Source organism: Salvia hispanica, chromosome 6 (assembly GCF_023119035.1).
Source record: "Salvia hispanica cultivar TCC Black 2014 chromosome 6, UniMelb_Shisp_WGS_1.0, whole genome shotgun sequence".
Classification (NCBI taxonomy): Eukaryota; Viridiplantae; Streptophyta; class Magnoliopsida; order Lamiales; family Lamiaceae; genus Salvia; species Salvia hispanica.
The window spans coordinates 17,626,416-17,647,713 of NC_062970.1; the positions used below are offsets into that span (position 1 = coordinate 17,626,416).

Sequence of the window (21,298 nt, forward strand, 5' to 3'; positions counted from 1 at the left end):
CATAAATTTAAATAAAAATATAAAATAATCTAAAATGACTATTTTAACTTCATTATAGCATTATGGCTTCTATGTCTCTAAAACATTTTCCAAAAGAAAATTGATTTTTTCTTAGGTAGATCATTTGGATTTGGTTTAAATCTTTTGAGTGATTGACCTTGGATTGAGGACAGAGACACTATATAGCAATTGTTATTTATTTCTAATTATTTTAAAATTTTATTTTTAATTGCAAATATGGTGTGGAGAGACTAGGTCATGAGTAAACATTAATGTGATTGTGACCCAACTTTTAAAGTCTTACATCGAATAAATGGCTATTGCTGTTAGTATTTAAATTTAATCAAACATAAGAAAATATGTTAATTAGAAATGGTGGAATTGCATAATTGGTGTTCGTTTAAGGTCCAGCTTAACAAATTAACCAACGGTCAAGCGATTTAAGTGGTGTCAATTTTTGCTAACTCAACACCACGAATTTAATTGGTGACAGTATAAATTAATTCAAGCAGTGTTGAAACTTTTTTTTGTCTGTGTGAAACTCAAAGCACTAATTTTGGACAAATTTTGAACTACATATACAAACAATGCACGAACTTTTAGAAATGAAAGATGTTTAATTATACTACTCCCTCCGTCCCACTTTAGGAGTCTCGGTTCATCATTTTTGAGTGTCCTATTTTAGAAGTTCCGATTGGAATATTTCATAAATGGTATTAGGCCTCATATTCCACTAACATTTTCCCACTCAAATTTTATTATAAAACTAATATAAAAAAATAGGACTCACATTCCACTATCTTTTTTTACCAACTTTCCTTTACATTTCTTAAAACATGTGCCGAACTCAACCAGGACTCCTAAAGTGAGACGGAGAGAGTAGTAGTCTAGTAGTACTATGTAATACTCACTATGTCCCATTAAATATGAAACGTTTTCCTTTTTTGGTTGTCCCATTAAAAATGAAACGTTTCCTAAAATGGAAACAATTCTATCTCTGCTTTTTCATTTCTCTTACTTTACTCTTTTCTTCATTAACTTACAAAACAACACTACATAAAATCCCATACCGATTTTCAAATGTTCATTTTAAGTGGGACGGAGGGAGTACTGTCAGTTATCTTATACTGAAAAACTTATTCAATTTTATGGATGAAATTTGAAGAAAAATCAGGTTGTAGATGGATACAGATAAAAGGCAAACACTATGTTCGGCCGCAATTATTAATTACATCAATTAATTATAGCTTCACTAGTATTTTAATTAGAATTTAATTATTTTGACTGAAATTTAAATATTTCATACTAGTAACTAAAGTTAAAAAGAGTAGATGTACAGATATGAAACATGTGTCATTGTGTCAATAATTTAACTAAGTTAGGCTGCGAGGGATACGATAAAAATTTCCATGCTGAAGTTTTTCTTTTTGTAAATTTACAATATTAGACTATACTCAAATTTACACTGAGTATTGATTTTTCATATTGATGATACGTAGGTATGTCCAATCGGGTATCCGTGGGTAATATTTTGGGTACCCGATTACGAAAACCATGAACTGCACACCCGAACCTTATCTCAAAAAATTGGATACACAGAAAATCTGATTTCAAGATCATTTCAAATATTGAAATATTCCAAAACAGAGAAAATTTTCAAATGATATTCCAAATATTGAACAATACAGTCATGGAAAATGCATCCAATTCCAAATTAGCAATACAGTAACATCATATTCATACTCATACATGTTTTGAAGATTGAATCTGATATACAAATGATAAACAATACTGCATCAGTTCTACGAGACGGAGGCTGTATTTATTAGTATAATTTTTTTCAAATGAGTGCGGAAAAATAATAGAAAGGATGAGAATGATAGTTAATGTAATGTTAGCGAATAGTGTGACTCATATTAATATTAGTGTTTAATAATTTATAATGGTGGCTCATGAAATAAGTTATAAGTAAATTGATGTATATAGATAATGCATTTGGAGACAACCTTCCATAAATGAAATGCTCATATTTTTATGGGAGGACGAAAATGAAAAATACACATATTTTTATAGGATGAAGATATTGTGTTTTGTATCGATCAACTTACATACTCCTACTCCCTCCATCTTAAGATAAGCGAAACACTTCTTTTGGGCACGAGATTTAAAGAATTGATATTTAAATACTAATTAAAGTAGAGAGAGTAAAGTATGAGAGAAAGAAAAGTAGAGAAACAAAGAGAAAATAAAGTAGGTAAAAAATAAAGTAAGAAAAGAGATATTTTGTTAAAAAATAAAATGACTATTTATAATGGGACATCTCAAATAAAAATATGACTCTCTTATTTGGGAAAGATATGTAATCATCAACTCACGTATGTAATCATGTCTTATTTCTATAGTACAATCAATTTCTAATAGTGGCAGTAGTTCGTAGCTCTATTCACTATTAATTTTGTTTGATTATTGATTGTGGATATAAAATTTAGAAATTAAAAGTCATAATTGATTTTTGTATTTGAAAACTTTTTCAATTAATCATGATTGAAAAGTTTTGTTGAAAACTTGATTACCATTGAAATTAGATTTTGGTAAAGGAATGGGCCATATTCCTTTTATTAGTGGGTCAAATTGGGGTAACAACTAGGCTGTTAATTATATTTTTATGGGCTGTGAGTTTTTTAAATTAAATTATTTGAAATAGTAGCCCTAAAATATTATAATTCATTTTGAATTAATTTAATAAATATGCACTACAAACTAATTTATTAATTAGGCTAATAAATTTTAATTTAGAGAATAATATAGAGTATTAATTTGGAATTAACATTAATTTATAAAACTCACATTTAATTAGAGGATAATATGTTAATAAGATTAATAATTTATTTTCGCACGTGTTAAGTATGAACTGTAGTAGTTGGAGACCTTTTTCATTGTTGGGTGAGCAGTGCCCAATATGTGTAGTTTGTATTTTTATGTTTGGACAGGTGACACTAAATATGTGTGGTTCGCATTTTAGACATGGGTAGGCATCGCCATGAATTTTTTTTAAAATTTATTATTGGATATCAAATTTGCAATTAGTTTTAAAAAAAAAATCACGCGCAATTATAAGTTAAAAAAAAACGCGTCATTCATCATAATTGATTGATATTCCTAGCCTTTTTGACTATATGAGTTTTACACCAACGCGTTACTCTAAATCACAAGGTCTAGGCTAATTCATATATGCATTATTGACATTGTATGATAGGGTTGAGTTGGTTAATTTATTTTAAACGCCAAAGCGACCAAAATAACTTATAGGCGCATATTAATTAGATAATTAAAAAGCAAGAATTGCAAAATAGTTGTTGCGATTGGCATAAAGGCCTACCTTATGATATTATTGTAGTGATCAGTCAAAGCAAAGTGTATACTAATAAAGACTTGGATCTTAGACTACTACGATTTGCATTTGATATTTTATATTTGGAGCTATGTTAAAAATTTGTGGGTGCTAATCAATACAATAAACTCTTATTTAATTAGTACAAATGTGATTTCACATACTCTTTTCTAATTTTCTTTTATTTTATTTACTGTACAAAATGAATAAGCAAATTAGAAATATTATAACAAGATTACATTCATAATACTAATAAAACAAGTGTTTAATATAATGATTAATTAACTTTCACTATTTTTAACATATCTCGTTCCCCTAAACATAAAATACTCCCTCTGTCCCATGTTACTTGAGTCATTTCTTTTTTGCACTCGTTTTGAAAAAATAATAATAAATAGTTAAAGTGGAGAGAAAGAAAAGTAAGAGAGAGAATAATGTAGAGAAGAGTCTTAACTATAGTATTCTCTTTTTTACTTTATTTTTTCTCCACTTTAACTATTTAATACTTCCTCCGTTCCATAGTAATAGGGGCATTTTTCCATTTCCGTCCGTTCCATAGTAATAGAGTCATTTCCCTTTTTAGTAAAAGTCTAACACATTTTTCTACACCTACTTTACTCTCTCTTACTTTTTTCTCTCTTCATCTCTCTACCTTTTTCATTTTCCACTTTATTCTCTTTTTACTTAACTCACCTACTACAATTTTTCTTAATCTCCGTGCCGAAAAGTTTTGCCTCCATTACTATGGAACGGAGGGAGTATTATTTTTTCAAAACGAGTGCGAAAAAGAAGTGACTCAATTAACGTGGGACGAAGGGAGTACTAATTTATACTTCATCCATCCACGAAAAATAGTCTTATTTTTTTTTATTTTTGAGGTGTCCACAAAAAATAGTCTCATTCAAAAAATGAAAAGTTTCTCTCTCATATTTTAACCACATTTTCTCATTTTCTCTCATATTTTATCCATTTTTTCTCCTTATATCTCTTACTTTACCAATTTCTCATTAAAACTCGTGTCGTCCATCCATGAGTTTATTTTCCATGGACGGAGGGAGTATTAAAAATAATACTCATGGTGTCCATAAAAATTCATCACTTATTTTCATTTTCGTCTGCTCCCTCAAACTTTGTCACATTTCACATTACCATTTTTGGTAGTAGACCTCACATTCCACTAACTCATTCTCACTCACATTTTATTATAAAACTAATATATAAAATATAGGATCATACATGCCACTAACTTTTGATCCCACTTTCTATATTACATGTCTTAAAACTCTGTCGGGTGATGAAAATTTATTAGACACGGAGGGAATATAAATATTAGTGATTCATCTATCGAATAGAATTTCGAAAGAAAACAAAATTTTCTATTATTATTTAACCATTAAGTCACTGGCCAATGCAAAGATATTTTTTATTAAAGTAATTGAATATGATATATTTAGTCATCTAGTTAAGATAAGTGATTGAACTTTATGAAACAATAGAAATCTTAGGCACGATCGAGTGGTTCGTAAAGGAATTAATGAATAATACTATAAACTTTATGTAAATGCATATTTATCAAATTCACGTTAAAGTTCTTCATATGTTAAAAGTTACGCTGACAACGTAATCTAGGAGTTTTGTGCATACTTTGATTAGATCGTCATCGATAATAGGGACCTAATGGGTCACACACTCACACATTCAAGTGTATTATTGATTCGCTCAATAATGCAAAAGTTAGTGACACGTAGTATATCTAATAATAGTTCATGTATTAGTTTAGAATACACGTGGATACTAATAGTGGTTAATTCAATTACATATCTGATTAACCCGCAGGACTGAAAGAACATCACATCTATCGTATTTACTGCTCAAAGTACATATATAGTACTATAAGTTAGATGAATTTAGATCTGTACTCATATCATCTTAATTTTAATTGTTGCACTGTGAAAATAATAGACTTGTATACAGATCTAGTTTCATATCTAAGTATGTAAATTCAGTAGTAAACATTGGTTGATCAGAAATATAGTTAAACACACTGCTAACGGAGTAGTATATTAACTAATATTCCATCAAAATAAATTAATACTGATATTATAAGCTTAGGTATGCGTTTCTAATAGCATAAGCAAGATGCTTTCTCATCTAGTAATTAATTAGATATGACAAATATGGATGTTAGATGTAAACCACAATCAAACCCATTATAGACTATTCAACTAATTATGTTACTCCTATTTTATTTTCAATATATAATAGTATGTGACATGATGTTGACCTGACCAACGTCAAAAAGATGGATTAAGTTTCCACTCGTTCTAGATCATATTAAATAACACACGCATTTTATTGTTGTTGCTATCTTGTGTCAAATCCATAAACATCAAAGTATGAGCTAAAATTATTAGGTTTCAACCATCAAATAATGTGCATCAAAGAAGATTGAAATTATACTACTCCGTACTATTTTAACCTTTAATTATTGTGAGGCATACGAAAAGTCTATAAAGCCTATAGTAGTATAGTAGTAGTAAAAACAGAATAAAGATATTTTTTATTTTGAAATTATTTTTAACTATAAAATTGTGAAAATAAACACCGATTTTATTATAATTTTTGTTTCAAAACACATTTTGAGACGGCATAGCCGCATAGATACTTAATAATTTTAGTATTTTACATTACAATCTTTCATTGTATTTCAAAAAAAATATCTGAAATTTCAACAATTTTCAAAAATATTATGATAAAAATTAATTCATCTCACGACAATATCGTTTAAGGAAAAAAAATAGGTAGAGCTCATAGTGTTTAGTATACCCTTTTTTTTAGTGCATTTCAAAAAAATATCTCTAATTTTTATTTTATTTTTCTCTAAATCAGATATACTCTTTTATGAAGTACAATACAAGTTGACGATACAAACACTATAAACATCTTCTCATTTTTGCTAAATCAACGGCAGTTTATTTGATGCGGTGGAAAAGAAATTCCACCACTAATTTCAAATAGACGAATTAGCTCTCTATTACAGGATTTCTTAATGGGATATTTAATGAAAGAAATCAGAAAACATTTTTTGAAATACACAAAACTTTGCTACATAAACCGTTCTTAGTTCTCAATATCACATAAGAGAGATATTTCTCTTATCATGTACTTAGGACATGTACCACGCATGGGCCATATATATATATAGTTATCACGATTTATCTTCCAATTTATTAGTTATCACGATTTATCTTCCAATTTATTTAGTGGTTGTAGTTTAGTCATCCTTCTCTTTTCTATGTGTTTTCTTTTCACTTATTTTGAATATTCTCAAGTTAATTTTTGTTTATATGTTGGAAAAAATCTTTCGTCAGTTTAAAAATCTGTTTTTGAATGGAAATCTAATTCATTGCTTGACATCTAATTTAGAGATGAATATCTTGATGTAGGGATGCACTTCAAAAATATCGGATTTTAAGTTCCCAACTTCCCACCAATATAGGCCATTCGATTTCAGTTATGGACGCTCTTGATTGTGCCACATCACCACTTGCAATTTGATGTAATATTCATATTTGCATGCACCGAAGGGTAAGGTTGGAATACATATTCATCAGTTATTCTAAATAATCTTAAACTGACGTCTTTTATTTTGCAGAAGTGGGAAGTTATAATCTTTACTTTATTTACGGTTAATTCAATCATTCTTCACCAAGATTTCATCTTTTCCACAGTTGAAGAATATTTATTCAATTTGTGTAGTCAAATAAAATCTCTACACTACCGAAATATAAAATCACCAAAGAATAGCATCAATGGAATTAGACAATTCATGCAAAGGTCAGTTTTTTTATTTTGGTGATTCACTTTCAGTTGCTGTTGTACTTCTCTCTTTGTGTTTTTACTTCTGTGATTGAATTTAAAGCCCAGTTTTTATGTTGTTCATTTGACTTTTTTGATTGTATATAAATTCAATATGAACGCATTTTGTAAGCAAACATTTCGGAAAATCACAAGCATGTATAATGCAATATATACGAATTTCGATGCAATATTTCGTAGGTATTATGCGTTTGATATCATGTTGTGTTGATGTACTGTAAATTATGTTTCTGTTTCAGTCCGGTGCGTACCTGAGTGTCCGGATGAGTTGAAGCCCGTTGTAGGAAAGAAATTCAGAACTTTAGAGGATGGGATTTCATTTTATAATGCTTACGCGCGTGTGGCTGGATTTGATACGCGTAAGCAAGGGAATAAGGCTTATCGCGAACATGTTACTTGGCAGTATTTGGTATGCAACCGACAGGGAGTGAGAAAGGTGGACTACACAGACCAAATGAATGCAAGGGAGGATTTCGTACACAAGCGGCGTCGTTTGTCAAAGAGGTGTGATTGTTTGGCCAAAGTAACTTTGAAATTTGTTTCTGATGGTGGTTGTTCAAGCTATGTTGTTAATGAGTTTGTAGAGGAGCACAACCATGTCATGATTATAATGCCTCATAGACGTTACATGAACTTGAATAGAAAACTGACTGAACTTCATAAGAAGTTCATTTGGGACTGCACGAAAGCTAACATAGGTCCGACAATGACCTTCAAATTCTTGAAGGAGTTTTTGGGTGGATATGATACCGTGGGGATAACGGTGACGGATCTTAGGAATGCTGTTACTGGAATGAAAGCTTATGTGGAAGGGAGCGACGCACAGATGTTGTTGGATGAGATGCGTAGAAAGAAGGCATCGTCAGATGCTTTCTCATTTCACTACGAGCTCGAAAAGGACAATTCTTTGAAATGTCTTTTCTGGTGTGATGCGGTATGCAAACGTAATTACCACATGTATGGTGATGTGGTTGCATTTGATTCAACATACAACACAAATAGGTAATGTCTTTTGCTTACTTATGTAATTATTAAATGTTGCTTATTATACAATGAAGTTTGCTTAAGTTAACTCTACATATGCTAATTTGTTTTTCTAAAATTCGCTTATTTTGGTCGAGAATTCGCTTGTGTTTTACGGCAAATTGCTTAATGCTTAATTATGTAATTATTAAATGTTGCTTATTATACAACAAAGTGTGCTTAAGTTAAATATATATATGCTTATTTGTTTTTCTAAAATTTGCTTATCTTGGTCGAGAATTCGCTTATGTTTACCGCAAATTGCTTAATGCTTTAGTTTCATACTTTGTCTACGATATTGCATACCACCATGTCGAATGTTGCATTTACAAGTACTGTCACACAATGTATGACGCGTTGCAGGTACTGCATGATTTTTTCCCCTTTCACTGGGAAAGACAATCACGGAAGGCCTGTGACATTCGGAGCTGCATTGTTGTCTAGCGAAGGAACAGAAATGTATTCCTGGTTATTCAAACATTTTGTAGAATCAATGGGCAAGCACCCAAGGATGATTGTTACAGACCAGGATAAGGGGATGAAAGCTGCTATCGAGAAGGTTTTTGTTGGAACCAGACATAGATGGTGCATATGGCACATCATGCTTAAGCTTTCTGATAAAGTACCAAAGAAGATGCTTGACAGCGATGAACTGAAGAAAGAGATAAAATCATGTGTCTGGTCTGAGACGATTGAACCTCAAGAGTTTGAGGAGACGTGGTTGGGAATAATGGAACGATATGGAATGGAGGACGTGGATTGGTTTAAAGCCATGTTTGATCGAAGAGCGCGTTGGGTTCCAGCTTACTTTAGGGATTTTCCAATGGGTTCTCTAATAAGGACTACTTCCGTCTCTGAAAGTGAGAATAGTTTCTATAAGACATTCACGAAGCCACGATCAAATCTTGTAGAATTTATAATGAGCTTCGATCATGCTCTGGAATCTCAAAGGAATGCCAGCTCCAAGTTGGATTATTTGGACTCAATTGGTATTCCTATTATGGCGACTGAATTGTCTTTTGAGAAACAAGCATCCACAATGTACACTGACCATATTTTTAGAAGAGTGCAGAAAGAGATAGTTGATGCTTGTTTTCACTGCCCTATTGATGCTATTGTCAAAGATGAATTCTTTGAGACTTTCACTTTGAAGGACCTATATGGAAAGATGTGGACAGTGACGTACGACAAGGAACGTGATTCATATGATTGTGGCTGCAAGTTGTTCACTAGGGAGGGTTTGTTTTGCTGTCACATTTTCGTTGTACTTAAGAATAGAGACGTGAAGTTGATCCCTGAAGTTCACTTCAATGGGCGTTGGTTGAAGTCTTCTTTAGCCAAAGCAGTGCATGGACAAGTGGACATTGACTCTGAATTGATGGTTGCAGCTGATCCAAAGCAGCTTGCCGTGAACAAAATGTACGAAGTACTCTTGGGATTTGGTAGAAAGTTTGAAGCCAAAATTGAAACTGTGTTTGCATTCACAGAGGGCGTGGAAGAGCTAGGGAAAAGCATTGAATCATATTTTCCAATCCTCTCACTAGTTGAGAAGAAGAGCATGATTGAAGAATTCTATGGTCGTCCAAGACCAGCTGAAATTGATGTTCATCCTCCTAAAGTTGTTAGGACAAAGGGTTCGTGCAGTCGAAAGAAATCCAAAAAAGAGGCAGCCATCCTGAAAGCTAGTAAACCTAAACGAAGATGTGGAAAATGCCATGAAATCGGTTACCACGACTCGAGAAATTGTGGTAGACAGAACGAGGGCAAGGGGAAGGAGAAAGTTTGAAGAACACGATTGCTTTATTTCATTTAACTTGCATACGTTGTTTTAATTATGCATTTTCAAACAGAATTATATCGTACCAATGACTCTTTCAAGTTTTTACAGTGTAATTCTATTTAAATTGGGATTTGTGAAAGTTTTTATCTCAGCTTGAGATGATCATATTCCTAACAGTAAAAAATCTAGTTATTGTCAATGCCAAGTTATGCAGTAATATCATTACAAAGTTGCATTAACATAGTTAAAGATACAAAAAAAATCGAACATGACACCTACACAAAATAATAGCATCGTAAACATATAGTATGATTTGGCTGCTTAAAATAGACAAATAATTGCATAAGTATTAATAGACATTCGCATTACTCACAACAAAAAAATGCATTCTTGTACATTCAAAGTTGCATAAATGTCATTACAAAATTGCATTAAGAAAAATAAAGACATTTAAAAAAACGACAGCATAACACCTGCCTAGATAATGGCATCCTAAATATATAAGATTTGGCTACATAAAATAGATAAATAATTGCATCACAGTTAATAGATGTTCGCGTTGATGCCAAAAAAATTGATTCACAATTCAACTACAGTAAGGCATCTCCAAGTCAAAAATTAAATATCAACTAACAGTCATAAGCCATTGTTTCCATCACAAACTTAAAACAAAAACCTAATAGCATGTTCAACAAATATCAATTGCATTATACATAAAAAATCTGCTTCACAAACTCTCGTGCGTCACTATTTAGAGTACTCTGCAATCATTTTCTCAACATCAATTGGCCCTTTCATCTTCCCTTCCTCATTGCACTGTTGGGTAAGCTGCATGACTTTATACGTCACTGCGTTTGAATCCCCAAATAGCAGCTCTTTGCTTATTTTGGCTCTCAAGTATTGCAATGACAAAGCGCTTCTAGGAGTAAGTCCGCACTTCCATTCATTTGCTTTTTGGCCCATGTATGTCTCCATGTGCCTCATTACGTACACTCCACTGTCGACCTTGTTTGTTGCAGTCGTCCACTCTATTCGCAGCACTGTTGGTTCAGCTTTTCTCAAAGCAGCAACTTGTTTCGTATTCCCACATGAGTCCAACATATGTAGAAAGTATTTCTTCTGCATTTACGACAATGATTCGAGGTGAATGAGTCATGGTATTTCAAACATATTTTGCATTACACAGAGTAAGCTGAGTTAATGCATACCAATTTTGCTGGGATGTCTCCATATTTTCCAATTACAGTATCCTTCCCGGCTGGTTTGGCATTGTCAATTATACTGATTGCAGGCTTCAATAAGTTGAAACACACAAGATACCAGTGATCACTTTGGAGAATTGGGAAGAAGATCTGCTTACATACAAACATTAAGTATCAACTGTATTACTAATTTGAGTAAACATTAGAATAATTTAACAAAATAATAAAACTAACCAGGTTGTAGTCAAACCACTGGAAGTCTCCAATTTGTTTCACTTCATCCAATACGGAGTGTTTGAACTTAGTTGTTGCCTTAATTTCATCCTAGTGTGTGGGTTGTTGGACAATGTTGTAAAACTACAAGTATGAAAAATAAACAAATGTCACGCTCAAGTTGAGGTAAAAATATAAAGAGAAGATATTTGTAGGTTCATACGCATGGATTACTAGTTAGGAAAAGCCTAGAAGGTGAAGCTGGTCCTTTAAAACCCTCCATCTCGTTCAGATGACAGCTCCATCCATCAATTACACCCTTGATAATTTTGCAGTAAGGAACCAAAGACGCAATGTCTTCGTGTGTGACAATAATGTCATAGTAGTTGTACACAATCTCATCTCTGAGAAACAAGCTGGATTAGAACTTATAATAATGTGTTGTTGCATTCCCAGTACAAAATACAATGGACAAGCACTTATGTTGCTTCATCCCTCGTTGCTAGGATCCAATAGTAAACCTCCTTCTCTTTGGCGTTGAGATGGTAAGACATCTTGATACATCTTTCATTGAACGGTGAGCGCAATGATTCCGGTGCTGCCAGTTTCACCCGGTTTCTCAAGCTTGGTTTACTCATGTCCTGCACAGTTGCATAGTTTGTTATTTACTTTGCATTTTATTCCACATAAAATTGCATAAGAAATATTTACTTCCTCGAATGTTGCATAAATCAATACAGATTTTGCATTGTTTCCTCGAATTTTGCATAAATCTATACAAATTTTGCATTGCAATAAATAAACATGACATCAGTGGTCCTAAACAGATATACCTCAACAACTTCTTTCCCTTTTCCCTTTGACACATAAACTTCGATTTTTTTGCCTTTTTTGTTATTTGCATTGGGTTGAAACACCTTTCGCCATCCACCAACCTGAAACAATAAGTTCAATGATTAAGGTCACTGCATAAAACTCAAAAGGTGAATGTTTTGTTTGCTAATCAATTGCTTCATACGGAGTTATTCATGTTCTCGTTATCAGCTGCCGGTAATTTCAATGCAACTTGTTTTGCTTTTACGACCTTCTCATGTTTCTCCTTCTCAGAAACATTCTTTGAAGTTGCAGGGGAATTGGAAGCACCATGGTGGTTGTCTTGATGCTACATTTCAGTGCGTCACATATAAAAACTATAAGCAAGTTTCTGAATTAAGCAATGCATCTGATTGTGCAAAGTATGCAATAAGCATAGTTAATCACAAAGTAAGCAATCTATTAAATTGCTTATGCGTATCTTCAGAATACACAACATTTCAAACCAAATAACCAAATTTAATAGCAAATTAAGCCAACAAAAAAACAGAATTAAGTTAATCTTATCTGGTTGAATGCACAGTCAATACTAACTCAAAATGTTGAATGCACTGTTTTCCGCTTATGTGGTTACCTTATTTTCACAAACTTTACCGCTGATGTGTTTTGCTTTTACGGCCTTCTCATGTTTCTCCTTCTCAGAAACATTCTTTGAAGTTGCAGGGGAATTGGAAGCACCATGCTGGTTGTGCTGTTGCTACATTTCAGCGCATCACACATAAAAACAATAAGCAAGTTTCTGAATTAAGCAATGCATTGCACTGTGCAGAGTTCGCAATAAGCATAGTTCATCACAAAGTAAGCAATCTATCAAACAGCTTATGCGTAACTTCAAAATACCCAACAATTCAAACAAAATAACCAAATTTAACATCAAATTAAGCCAACAAAAAAACAGAATTAAGTTCATCTCATCTGGTTGAATGGACGGTCAATAATAACTCAAAATGTGAATGCATTGTTTTCCGCTGATTCGTTGATGTGGTTACCTTATTTTCAAAAACTTTACCGTTGTCACAAGGATCTTTAGAATTTGAGTTTTCAGGTGCCACACCACTAGGGTTAATATTAGCCTGTTTGTTGTGCTGCTCAACAATATGGTCTGACCCGGCGACAACACCGTTGACTGTTGTGTTTGGATCAATATTACCCAATCTCGTCGTGGGTATATTGTTATCTATATCATTGTCACCAACAGGGTCATCCTTATTCCAAAATTCAGAATCCTATTAAAAACAAAACAATTACTTATATAGCAACTTATAAGACACATTAAGCTTTAGGTTGCTATGAAAATGCATATGAACTAAACTTAAATGCCTCAATTACCTGAGTATTGAATAAGTTGAAGTTTGGAACAAAGTTCTCAAATTCCAACCTTGTGTCTATGGCTTTCATCATGGCTTCTAGTGCTTCTAAGAATTCTGGATCATTCAAATCCTCGTCTTCCATAGCCTGTGTGAAGTTTACGACTGTTTCTTCAGCAGTGCCATCCGGCTTCTCTGACAAACCAATGAGTGTCCTGCCAAAGTAAGCTGCCATCCTGAAGCATTCCTTATCGCGGAAATCTTGTGGTGCTTCTGCTAGCTTAGCCACGAAAGCAGCAATTGCATCAGCCATTTTTTTCCCAGCCAACACCAATTCACGGTAATACGTTTTGTGAATATTGGACTCCGTGCCGTCCTTGTTACCCGGTGGGACATGTGGATTGTTGTTGCCCTCAGCACAAATTCTTTCTTCTTCATTAGCAAGGATGTCTTTTTGGCTGCGTAGTGCATCATTGCTTAATGTTTCAGTGAGGTATGATTTTCCAAACCCTCCGGTTATCGTCTCATCCTTCTGCCGCTTCTTCAAATTTTCAGCATTCCAACCTAAGAAGGTCGGAAATCGTCGTTCCACTGTCCTTGTGCAATGTACCATGTGGTCCACATAGCAAAGCTACGACACATAGCATAAGATTACTAAATAGTTGCATAAAATATAGAAAAGATTGCATAAAAATAAAAAAAACTCGTACCAATAAGAAAACGATAGGACCACTAAAGTGTTTGCCTTTCCTGATTTCCCAATTCTTGCGAGTAATAAACATCGTAGAAATAGTGTACGCACACCAATTGTATTGGCTTACGTTAGACACGTCATCTACGAAGCTCATAATCTTTGGCTTCAAGTAGCCGTCCCCGGGTGTTTCAATCAAAGCAGTTTCCATTAAGATTATGAAACATTTTTTGAAGTTTATCCCTCCCTCCATGTCTGCAAACATCTCATTCTCAACATCAGTGTCTAGAAGATGATTTTTATCTTTGCCAATACGAGCTGCAATCCCATCGGCATACGGATGACTCTCAAGCCTTTCCTTCCGTCTGATTGGCATAGAACCTTTTGGAAATCCAAGCGTCGCATGGACGTCTTCCGCATCAATATGCAATGGTTTGTTTCCAGCTACCTTGATACTGCTGGATGCGATATGCAGATTTAATACAATCCAGTAGGCTAGGTTGCCAGGTAGGTCGGTTAATGTGAAATGGAGCAGTGGTCCGAATCCCATCTCTCGAACTGCATTTCTCTGCTTCGAATTAAGTCTGGAAATCAAACGACTAAAATATTAAGGAGAACTCCTGAAATGGAGTGATTTTATTTCCTTCTCAAACTGCTGCAACTGTTCAGCTTCGCCAGCAGCTGGATTCTTTCCTTTCCGTCGCTTGTGAACTAAAGGTGCACAAAAAAACTCGTTTCAGAAAAGCATAGGAGGCATTTTTTGGAAGTAAGCAAAGTATCTCAATAATTAAGCAAAATTTCGAATAGCTTGAGCAAAATTTTAATAGCCAAATTAAGCAGATGTAAGAACAACATAAACAACCTTCTATACGGAAAAAGCCAGAGCGAATCTAAGCACAATTTAGTACAAACAAACTCGATTCAGATAAGCATAGGAGGCATTTTTTGAAATTAACCAAAGCATCTCAATAATTAAGCAACATTTCGAATAGCTTGAGCAAAATTTTTATAGCTAAACTAAGCAAAGATAAGAACAAAGTAAGCAATCTTCTATACAGAAAAAGCAACACTTTTAACAGCACCAACCAAAAAAATTCAATACACAAACAAGACAACAAAAATAAGCTTATTTAACAAGAAAATAAGCATTTTCTCTACCAGAATAAGCAAAATGTTTCACAAAGTAAACATTGTACAGAGGAAGCACACACCTACATATGTATCAAATCTAAGCACAATTTAACGGAAATAAGCAGTTTTTGGTACCCAAAATGCAAGATTTCAAATATTACTCAACAATGAGCACATTTTACACGAAATTAAGCAAACAAACCAATACTTAATCATATTTATGCATACTTGAAGGCAGATTAAGCAATCCGAAATGATTAAGCAACAAATTTTAACTAACAAATCTTATTCCAAAAAAAATATTTAACATGGAATAAAGCAACCACAAGAAGAATTAAGCGACAAACCAATCGCAATAAGCAAACGAAATTAAACAGATTTAGCAATTGAAATAAGCAAACATAACTCAGAATATTACCAATTCGCGACGATTCTTCAATCAGAACATTACCAATTCGCGACGATTCCTCAACATTAGGCTCCGTGGTGTTCGAAATCTCTCGTCTTTTGGACATTTTTCGAGTTATTGGCCGGTTGATGGACGCGGTTTACGCTGTGTTGATGGAAGCGTTGGACTTTGCTGTTGCGGGAACGGTGGTGAGCGACGGGATTGGGTTGGGGTTTTCAATTGGGAACGTGTATTCGGAGTTGAAAGCGGCGGAATGAGAATTTGATTCAATTGCAAAGAGACTGTTAAGATTTGAAGGGAGTTGAAGAGAGTGGAAAGATCGTGTAATTGAATGCTCACTGATATATCGCGACGTAAAATTAGGAGAGTGGGTTAAATATATGAACTGACTACTTTACCCTTTCATGCAACGAAAATGATAAAAAATGCAATCTCAGTTGATGAAATCATAACCCCACATCCATATATCTAACAGTTCTTATAAGTAGGATGTTATAAGTCTAAGGATATAGGGAGTGTAGTGCTCCCCTCTTGATGTATTCATAGATCTTGAGGTGTTTGCCAGTTTTTCATTTTTTCTTTCCAATATATTATACACGCTTAGGTACATATTTTGGAGGATCGACTATGTTTATGTTTAAGTGATACTTCAGATAGTGAATTGTTATTTGGGGGATGAATGTATATGGAGATATGGATTCTTGGAGTGAAGAATATACAATCGACAATCTACCACATAAGTATGGATGTGTTTTCCCTTAGTATTGGCAAAAGGTGACTTGTCTGCAGTGCACCATAGGGAATATTTGTGGAATGTAGTCTTGCAAGATCAAAAAGGCCCTCTTAAAGGATATTGTGGAATGTATTCTTGCAAAATCTCTTTTTATTCCAAAAACTTTCTTTCGACCAGGAGACACTGGGAAATCACCATGTTAAGTCGTTAAAAGACAAACTCATTTTTCGTGTATACCAGAATCTTGACATATTTTATGTGTAATGGAGTGGACAATTGCTTAGTTATACTCGCTATGAAATAGACTATGTTGGTATAGTGTGAAATGTTTACATTGTTTTATCTTGGCCATGGTAAATATTTTATATAGAAATATACATTAAGGACTACTGAAATAAAAAAGCTTATCAAGGTGAAATAAAATTCATATTTAAACAATAACATATATTCGGTTATAGCTATTAGATATGAGGATTAATGAATTAAAATCTGCCATCTTGCAAGCAAAGTATATCCAAAATTTTGTTTAATTACGCATGGAGGGGTATTACTGTAGACTCGTTTGGATCGGCTCGTTTTTCTTTATCCTAATATTACGCCTACTTTTTACGGTATATAATATACTACTAGTTTATCTAAAATTACACCATATACATGTTTTGCATAAGCCAATTATACTTTTTGCCTTTTTTTTTTCCTTCCAATTTTCGTTTATTATTTTTAATATGGAAGTAATCTGTGAAAAAATCTGGGTTGGGCCATTTGGGCCCAGTGAGCCTATTGCCATCTTTATTTTAGAGTGACTTTTAATACTCCCTAGGTCCCGCCATCCACCAATACAAGAGATGTTTTGACTCGGCATAGATTTTAAGAAATATGGTTAAAAGATGATTAAAAATGTTAGTGAAGGGTGAGTTCTAATTTTATATATTAGTTTTATAATAAGATGTGAATGAAATAAAATTAGTGGAATATAGGTCACTACTAAAAAGTTAAATGGGAAATTGATTAGTTGAAGGACGAAAATAATAAAATAGGAAGTGCATTGGTGGACGAAGAAGTAATAAAATACTTATCTACCCCAAAAACATAAAATCTATTGAGGCATATGATCGTCTAAAATGATATTGCTTTTATTCTTCCTACATCACTTTTAACACCCTAAGCTTTCATTCGCCCACAACCATGAGAATTCATAATATTGAGTCAATTAAAGATAAAAGCATAATCATTGGTATTTGGTACGTATACATTCATAGACTTGCATTATATATTTTTGTTTTATAGGTCCCTGCTATATGTTTAAATCTCATTTTATTTGATTTTATCTTATTATTATCGGAACACGTGCGGTTTGAACAAGTATAAATATGATAAAACATTTAGGGGCTTCTTGGTATGATGGAATGAAATGTGATTCCTATTTTCATTTTATTCATTTGCTTGGTGTGATGGAATGAATGAGTGAATGGATGAAATGCAAAGGAAATCCAAGAAAATTGAAATTTCATTTCTATCTCCATTTCATTCCAACCTCCATTCCATTTTGTGAAATTAAATGATAGTGTCGATCTACATTCGAAGTAGATGCTATGATATACACATTTTCTCTAAACTAAATCCCGGTGAGTTAGAAATAATAGATTAAAGTTGGTCACAATAGTGCATTGTGATGTTGCACCACATGATATCTTTGTAACAAAGGTGTTTGATAGCCTTATTGGCTCGAAGGTATGCTTCGGATTTTGTTATCTTTTTTTGTTCACGATATAGTTCTAGCAGTGGCAGTTGGCAACGCCGAAAACTTGTGAAAACGGATTGACTTGAAATTTGCACGGGGCTTGTGAATCGAGCTTAGAAATTCGCACAATACTTGATGATATCTATATTCATAATATTTAGCCTTTTGGATTGGTTCTGAGGTAAAAAAACGTTATGTGTCGGATTGACTTGAATTTTACATGGTGCTTACGAATCGAGCTAGAAATTCGCACGGTGCTTGATCATATCGATCAGTATCACATTTGGCCTTTAGATTGGTCATGAGGTCTTGTGAGATGGCTTTTGGTGCAATTTTGCAAACACATCATTCACCGCCGACTATCAACACATACGGTGGAGTGAGTATTTAACTAACTCTATAGTATTAATAGTATTAACTTGAAATTGAAGGAATGGACTAGGAGTATGTGTAGCCACAATCTTTTGACATTAAGAACCAATCAAGCTCCACTATTCCACACAAGTGATTCATATCCACATCTAAAACTGACTTTCCTCTTCTATTTCTAACAATCTAGTTTCACCATAGAGCTTTCCAAACTTATCGTAAAAAAATCTTTCAAATCATTGATGAGAATTTGTAAATTTCATTCTTAGAAATAAAAGGATTCAAGAAAAGGTGTTGTTACACGAGAACGCGCTAGAGATGGTGAAATTCTTGTGCTTCTATGTGGAAATGATAAACTACAAAGATGCATTTGATATCTACAAAGAGACCTTGCTAACAGCAGCCAAATCAGAAAACCATGAAGTTGTAGAAGTTCATAGTAGAGACTTTTCCTCTTGCAGTTCATGTTACAAATTCTTCATGTAGAATTTTCTCCACTTGGCCATCGAGAACCGCTGCAAAAACGTGTTTCATCTTATTCATAAGAGTAGCAACTACCTATACCAATATTCAAACAATGGATAAATACGGTAACTCTATCCTTCACTTGGCTAGACAGTTTGGCACCTCCTCACAAGCTCAATTTAATTTCGGGGGTAGTTCTGCAGATGCACTGAGAACTACAATGGTTTCAGGAAAATTCGTATTTATACACAGAATACTACACTGCAATGAAAAAGAAAACCTGTATTGTTTCACAATGATATGATTAACAGGAAACTCACACGTTTTGTCACTACGTTGATGTGTTTAACTTGATATGTGATTTGGATGGGACTAAAGATATGATAGCAGCACACGTAGATAATGATGGTAACCATATGTTGCACTTGATGGGAACATTGGCTCCTCAAAATCGGCTTGACAACCTTCATGGGGTAGCTTAGTAGATGCAACGGAAGTAGGGTGGCTCAAGGAATGAGACTTTTGGTTACTTTTTGTTTCATGGAATAGCCAAGAAAGCTTTGGTGAAGTTCAAATTTAGAAGTGACCTACTTTTTTTTAGTAAGTGTGACTAGAATTACACGTTAAAAACACATCACATAGATAAAATAATCATAAGAGTTCAAGTTTTACTCAAATCTAAGTCACACAATGTGTGCAAAGATTTGGATAAGCCAATTACAATCATATTTGCAATTACAAACTAATATGCCACCAAGTGCATCGGAAGCACAATATCCATCCCTTTGAATTCAGCCTTGCAATTGTCTACAAAATCTGGAAGGCTACAACCTCTGCTATCAATTATAGTTGTGCATTTTTGTTGCCCATTCACTTCAAAAGCTGCACCAAACACAACTGATAAGAGAAGGAATAGAACTAGATATAATTTAGCCATTCTACTTAATTCAACCTTTCTTTTTGTATAGTAATATTATATTGCTCGCCTCTAATAATACTATCACGCATTTGGGCCAGCCGCACACCGAGGCAAACGGGAGGCCCACTTTATAATTGTGAATAACATAATTAGTGGAATGTGAGGTCCACTTTATAAAAATAGTGAAAATAATATGAGACATTTATTGTGGTATGTCCAAATAAGAAAATATGAGACATTTAATGGGGAATAGATATTGCAATATAAAAAAACTAAATTCATAGAAATAGTACAAAAACACGCGTTTTTCCCATTTCAAAGTTCTTTTACCTATGGGTGGGGAAAAATGCCGAATCATACCGGAAATATACCAAAAATTCAGTATTTTCGTTGTACCATAATTTTGGTACGGTATACCTTACCGAAAACTCATAACGGTATGAATGTTCATATACTAGGGTATACCGGGGCAAATATCGTAAATCGCAGTATATAGAAGAAATTGGAATACACCACATATACGGTATATACTGAATTTGCGATATATACCTTAAAATATCTTATATATCGAATTTGCGATCATACCTTCTCAAAATCCAAATTCACCGAAAGTTTCGACTGTTTGTATCCCATTCTCTATAATTATTTTGTTGTAATTGATGTTTGTCTGACATTGATTTGGTTACACATTTTCAACTCAAGCCAATATAAAAAACCTAACGCACTAATTGTTCATCTTATCAATTGAGCGCAAAAAGTCCGCATGATACCCCTATACCCGGAGGTACTAGTCATCTGGAACCGGCCAACCGCCCACTGGAGTGGCGACTTGACTCAAACCCACTTAAGTGGCACTAGTTTTATGGTGTTTATGTTAGTGGGATGACTTACACCTATGAATTATTGGTTAGACTTGGAGTGAAATTTGAGTTATGTCTGTGTTATGTACATGTGTTCTTATTAATTGATAAGTTCTCACTCTCCAAATACTACTCCCTTCGTCCCAATATAGATGACCCCTGCTTTGCTTTGTGTTTAGGTGGAAGCGTAAAGTAAGAGTTTACTACTCTTAGAATGGTTGACAATGTAGTTACACTCTAAATTATGGCGAGAATTATTATAAGATAAGTTCGGTTTCAAACCTAGAGAAAGATTATTATTTTAAGTACTTA

At 33.6% G+C, this 21,298-nt stretch overlaps 1 protein-coding gene across 1 annotated transcript; it reads left to right on the forward strand.

Moving 5' to 3' along the window:
- Positions 1-7,203: 7,203 nt before the first annotated feature.
- Positions 7,204-10,079, forward strand: LOC125194831 (protein FAR1-RELATED SEQUENCE 5-like). The gene is made up of 3 exons (XM_048093047.1): positions 7,204-7,228; positions 7,510-8,272; positions 8,657-10,079. The coding sequence occupies exons 1-3, from the start codon at positions 7,204-7,206 to the stop codon at positions 10,077-10,079; spliced, it is 2,211 nt and encodes a 736-aa protein (XP_047949004.1).
- Positions 10,080-21,298: the final 11,219 nt, after the last annotated feature.

What these genes read in the sequence shown, in the direction of transcription:
- LOC125194831 (XM_048093047.1), top strand. Translation starts at nt 7,204, where the DNA reads ATGGAATTAGACAATTCATGCAAAG. An exon ending in ATTAGACAATTCATGCAAAG is followed by an intron (nt 7,229 to 7,509) that starts GTCAGTTTTTTT and finishes TTTCTGTTTCAG; the next exon opens with TCCGGTGCGTACCTGAGTGT. An exon ending in TCAACATACAACACAAATAG is followed by an intron (nt 8,273 to 8,656) that starts GTAATGTCTTTT and finishes GACGCGTTGCAG; the next exon opens with GTACTGCATGATTTTTTCCC.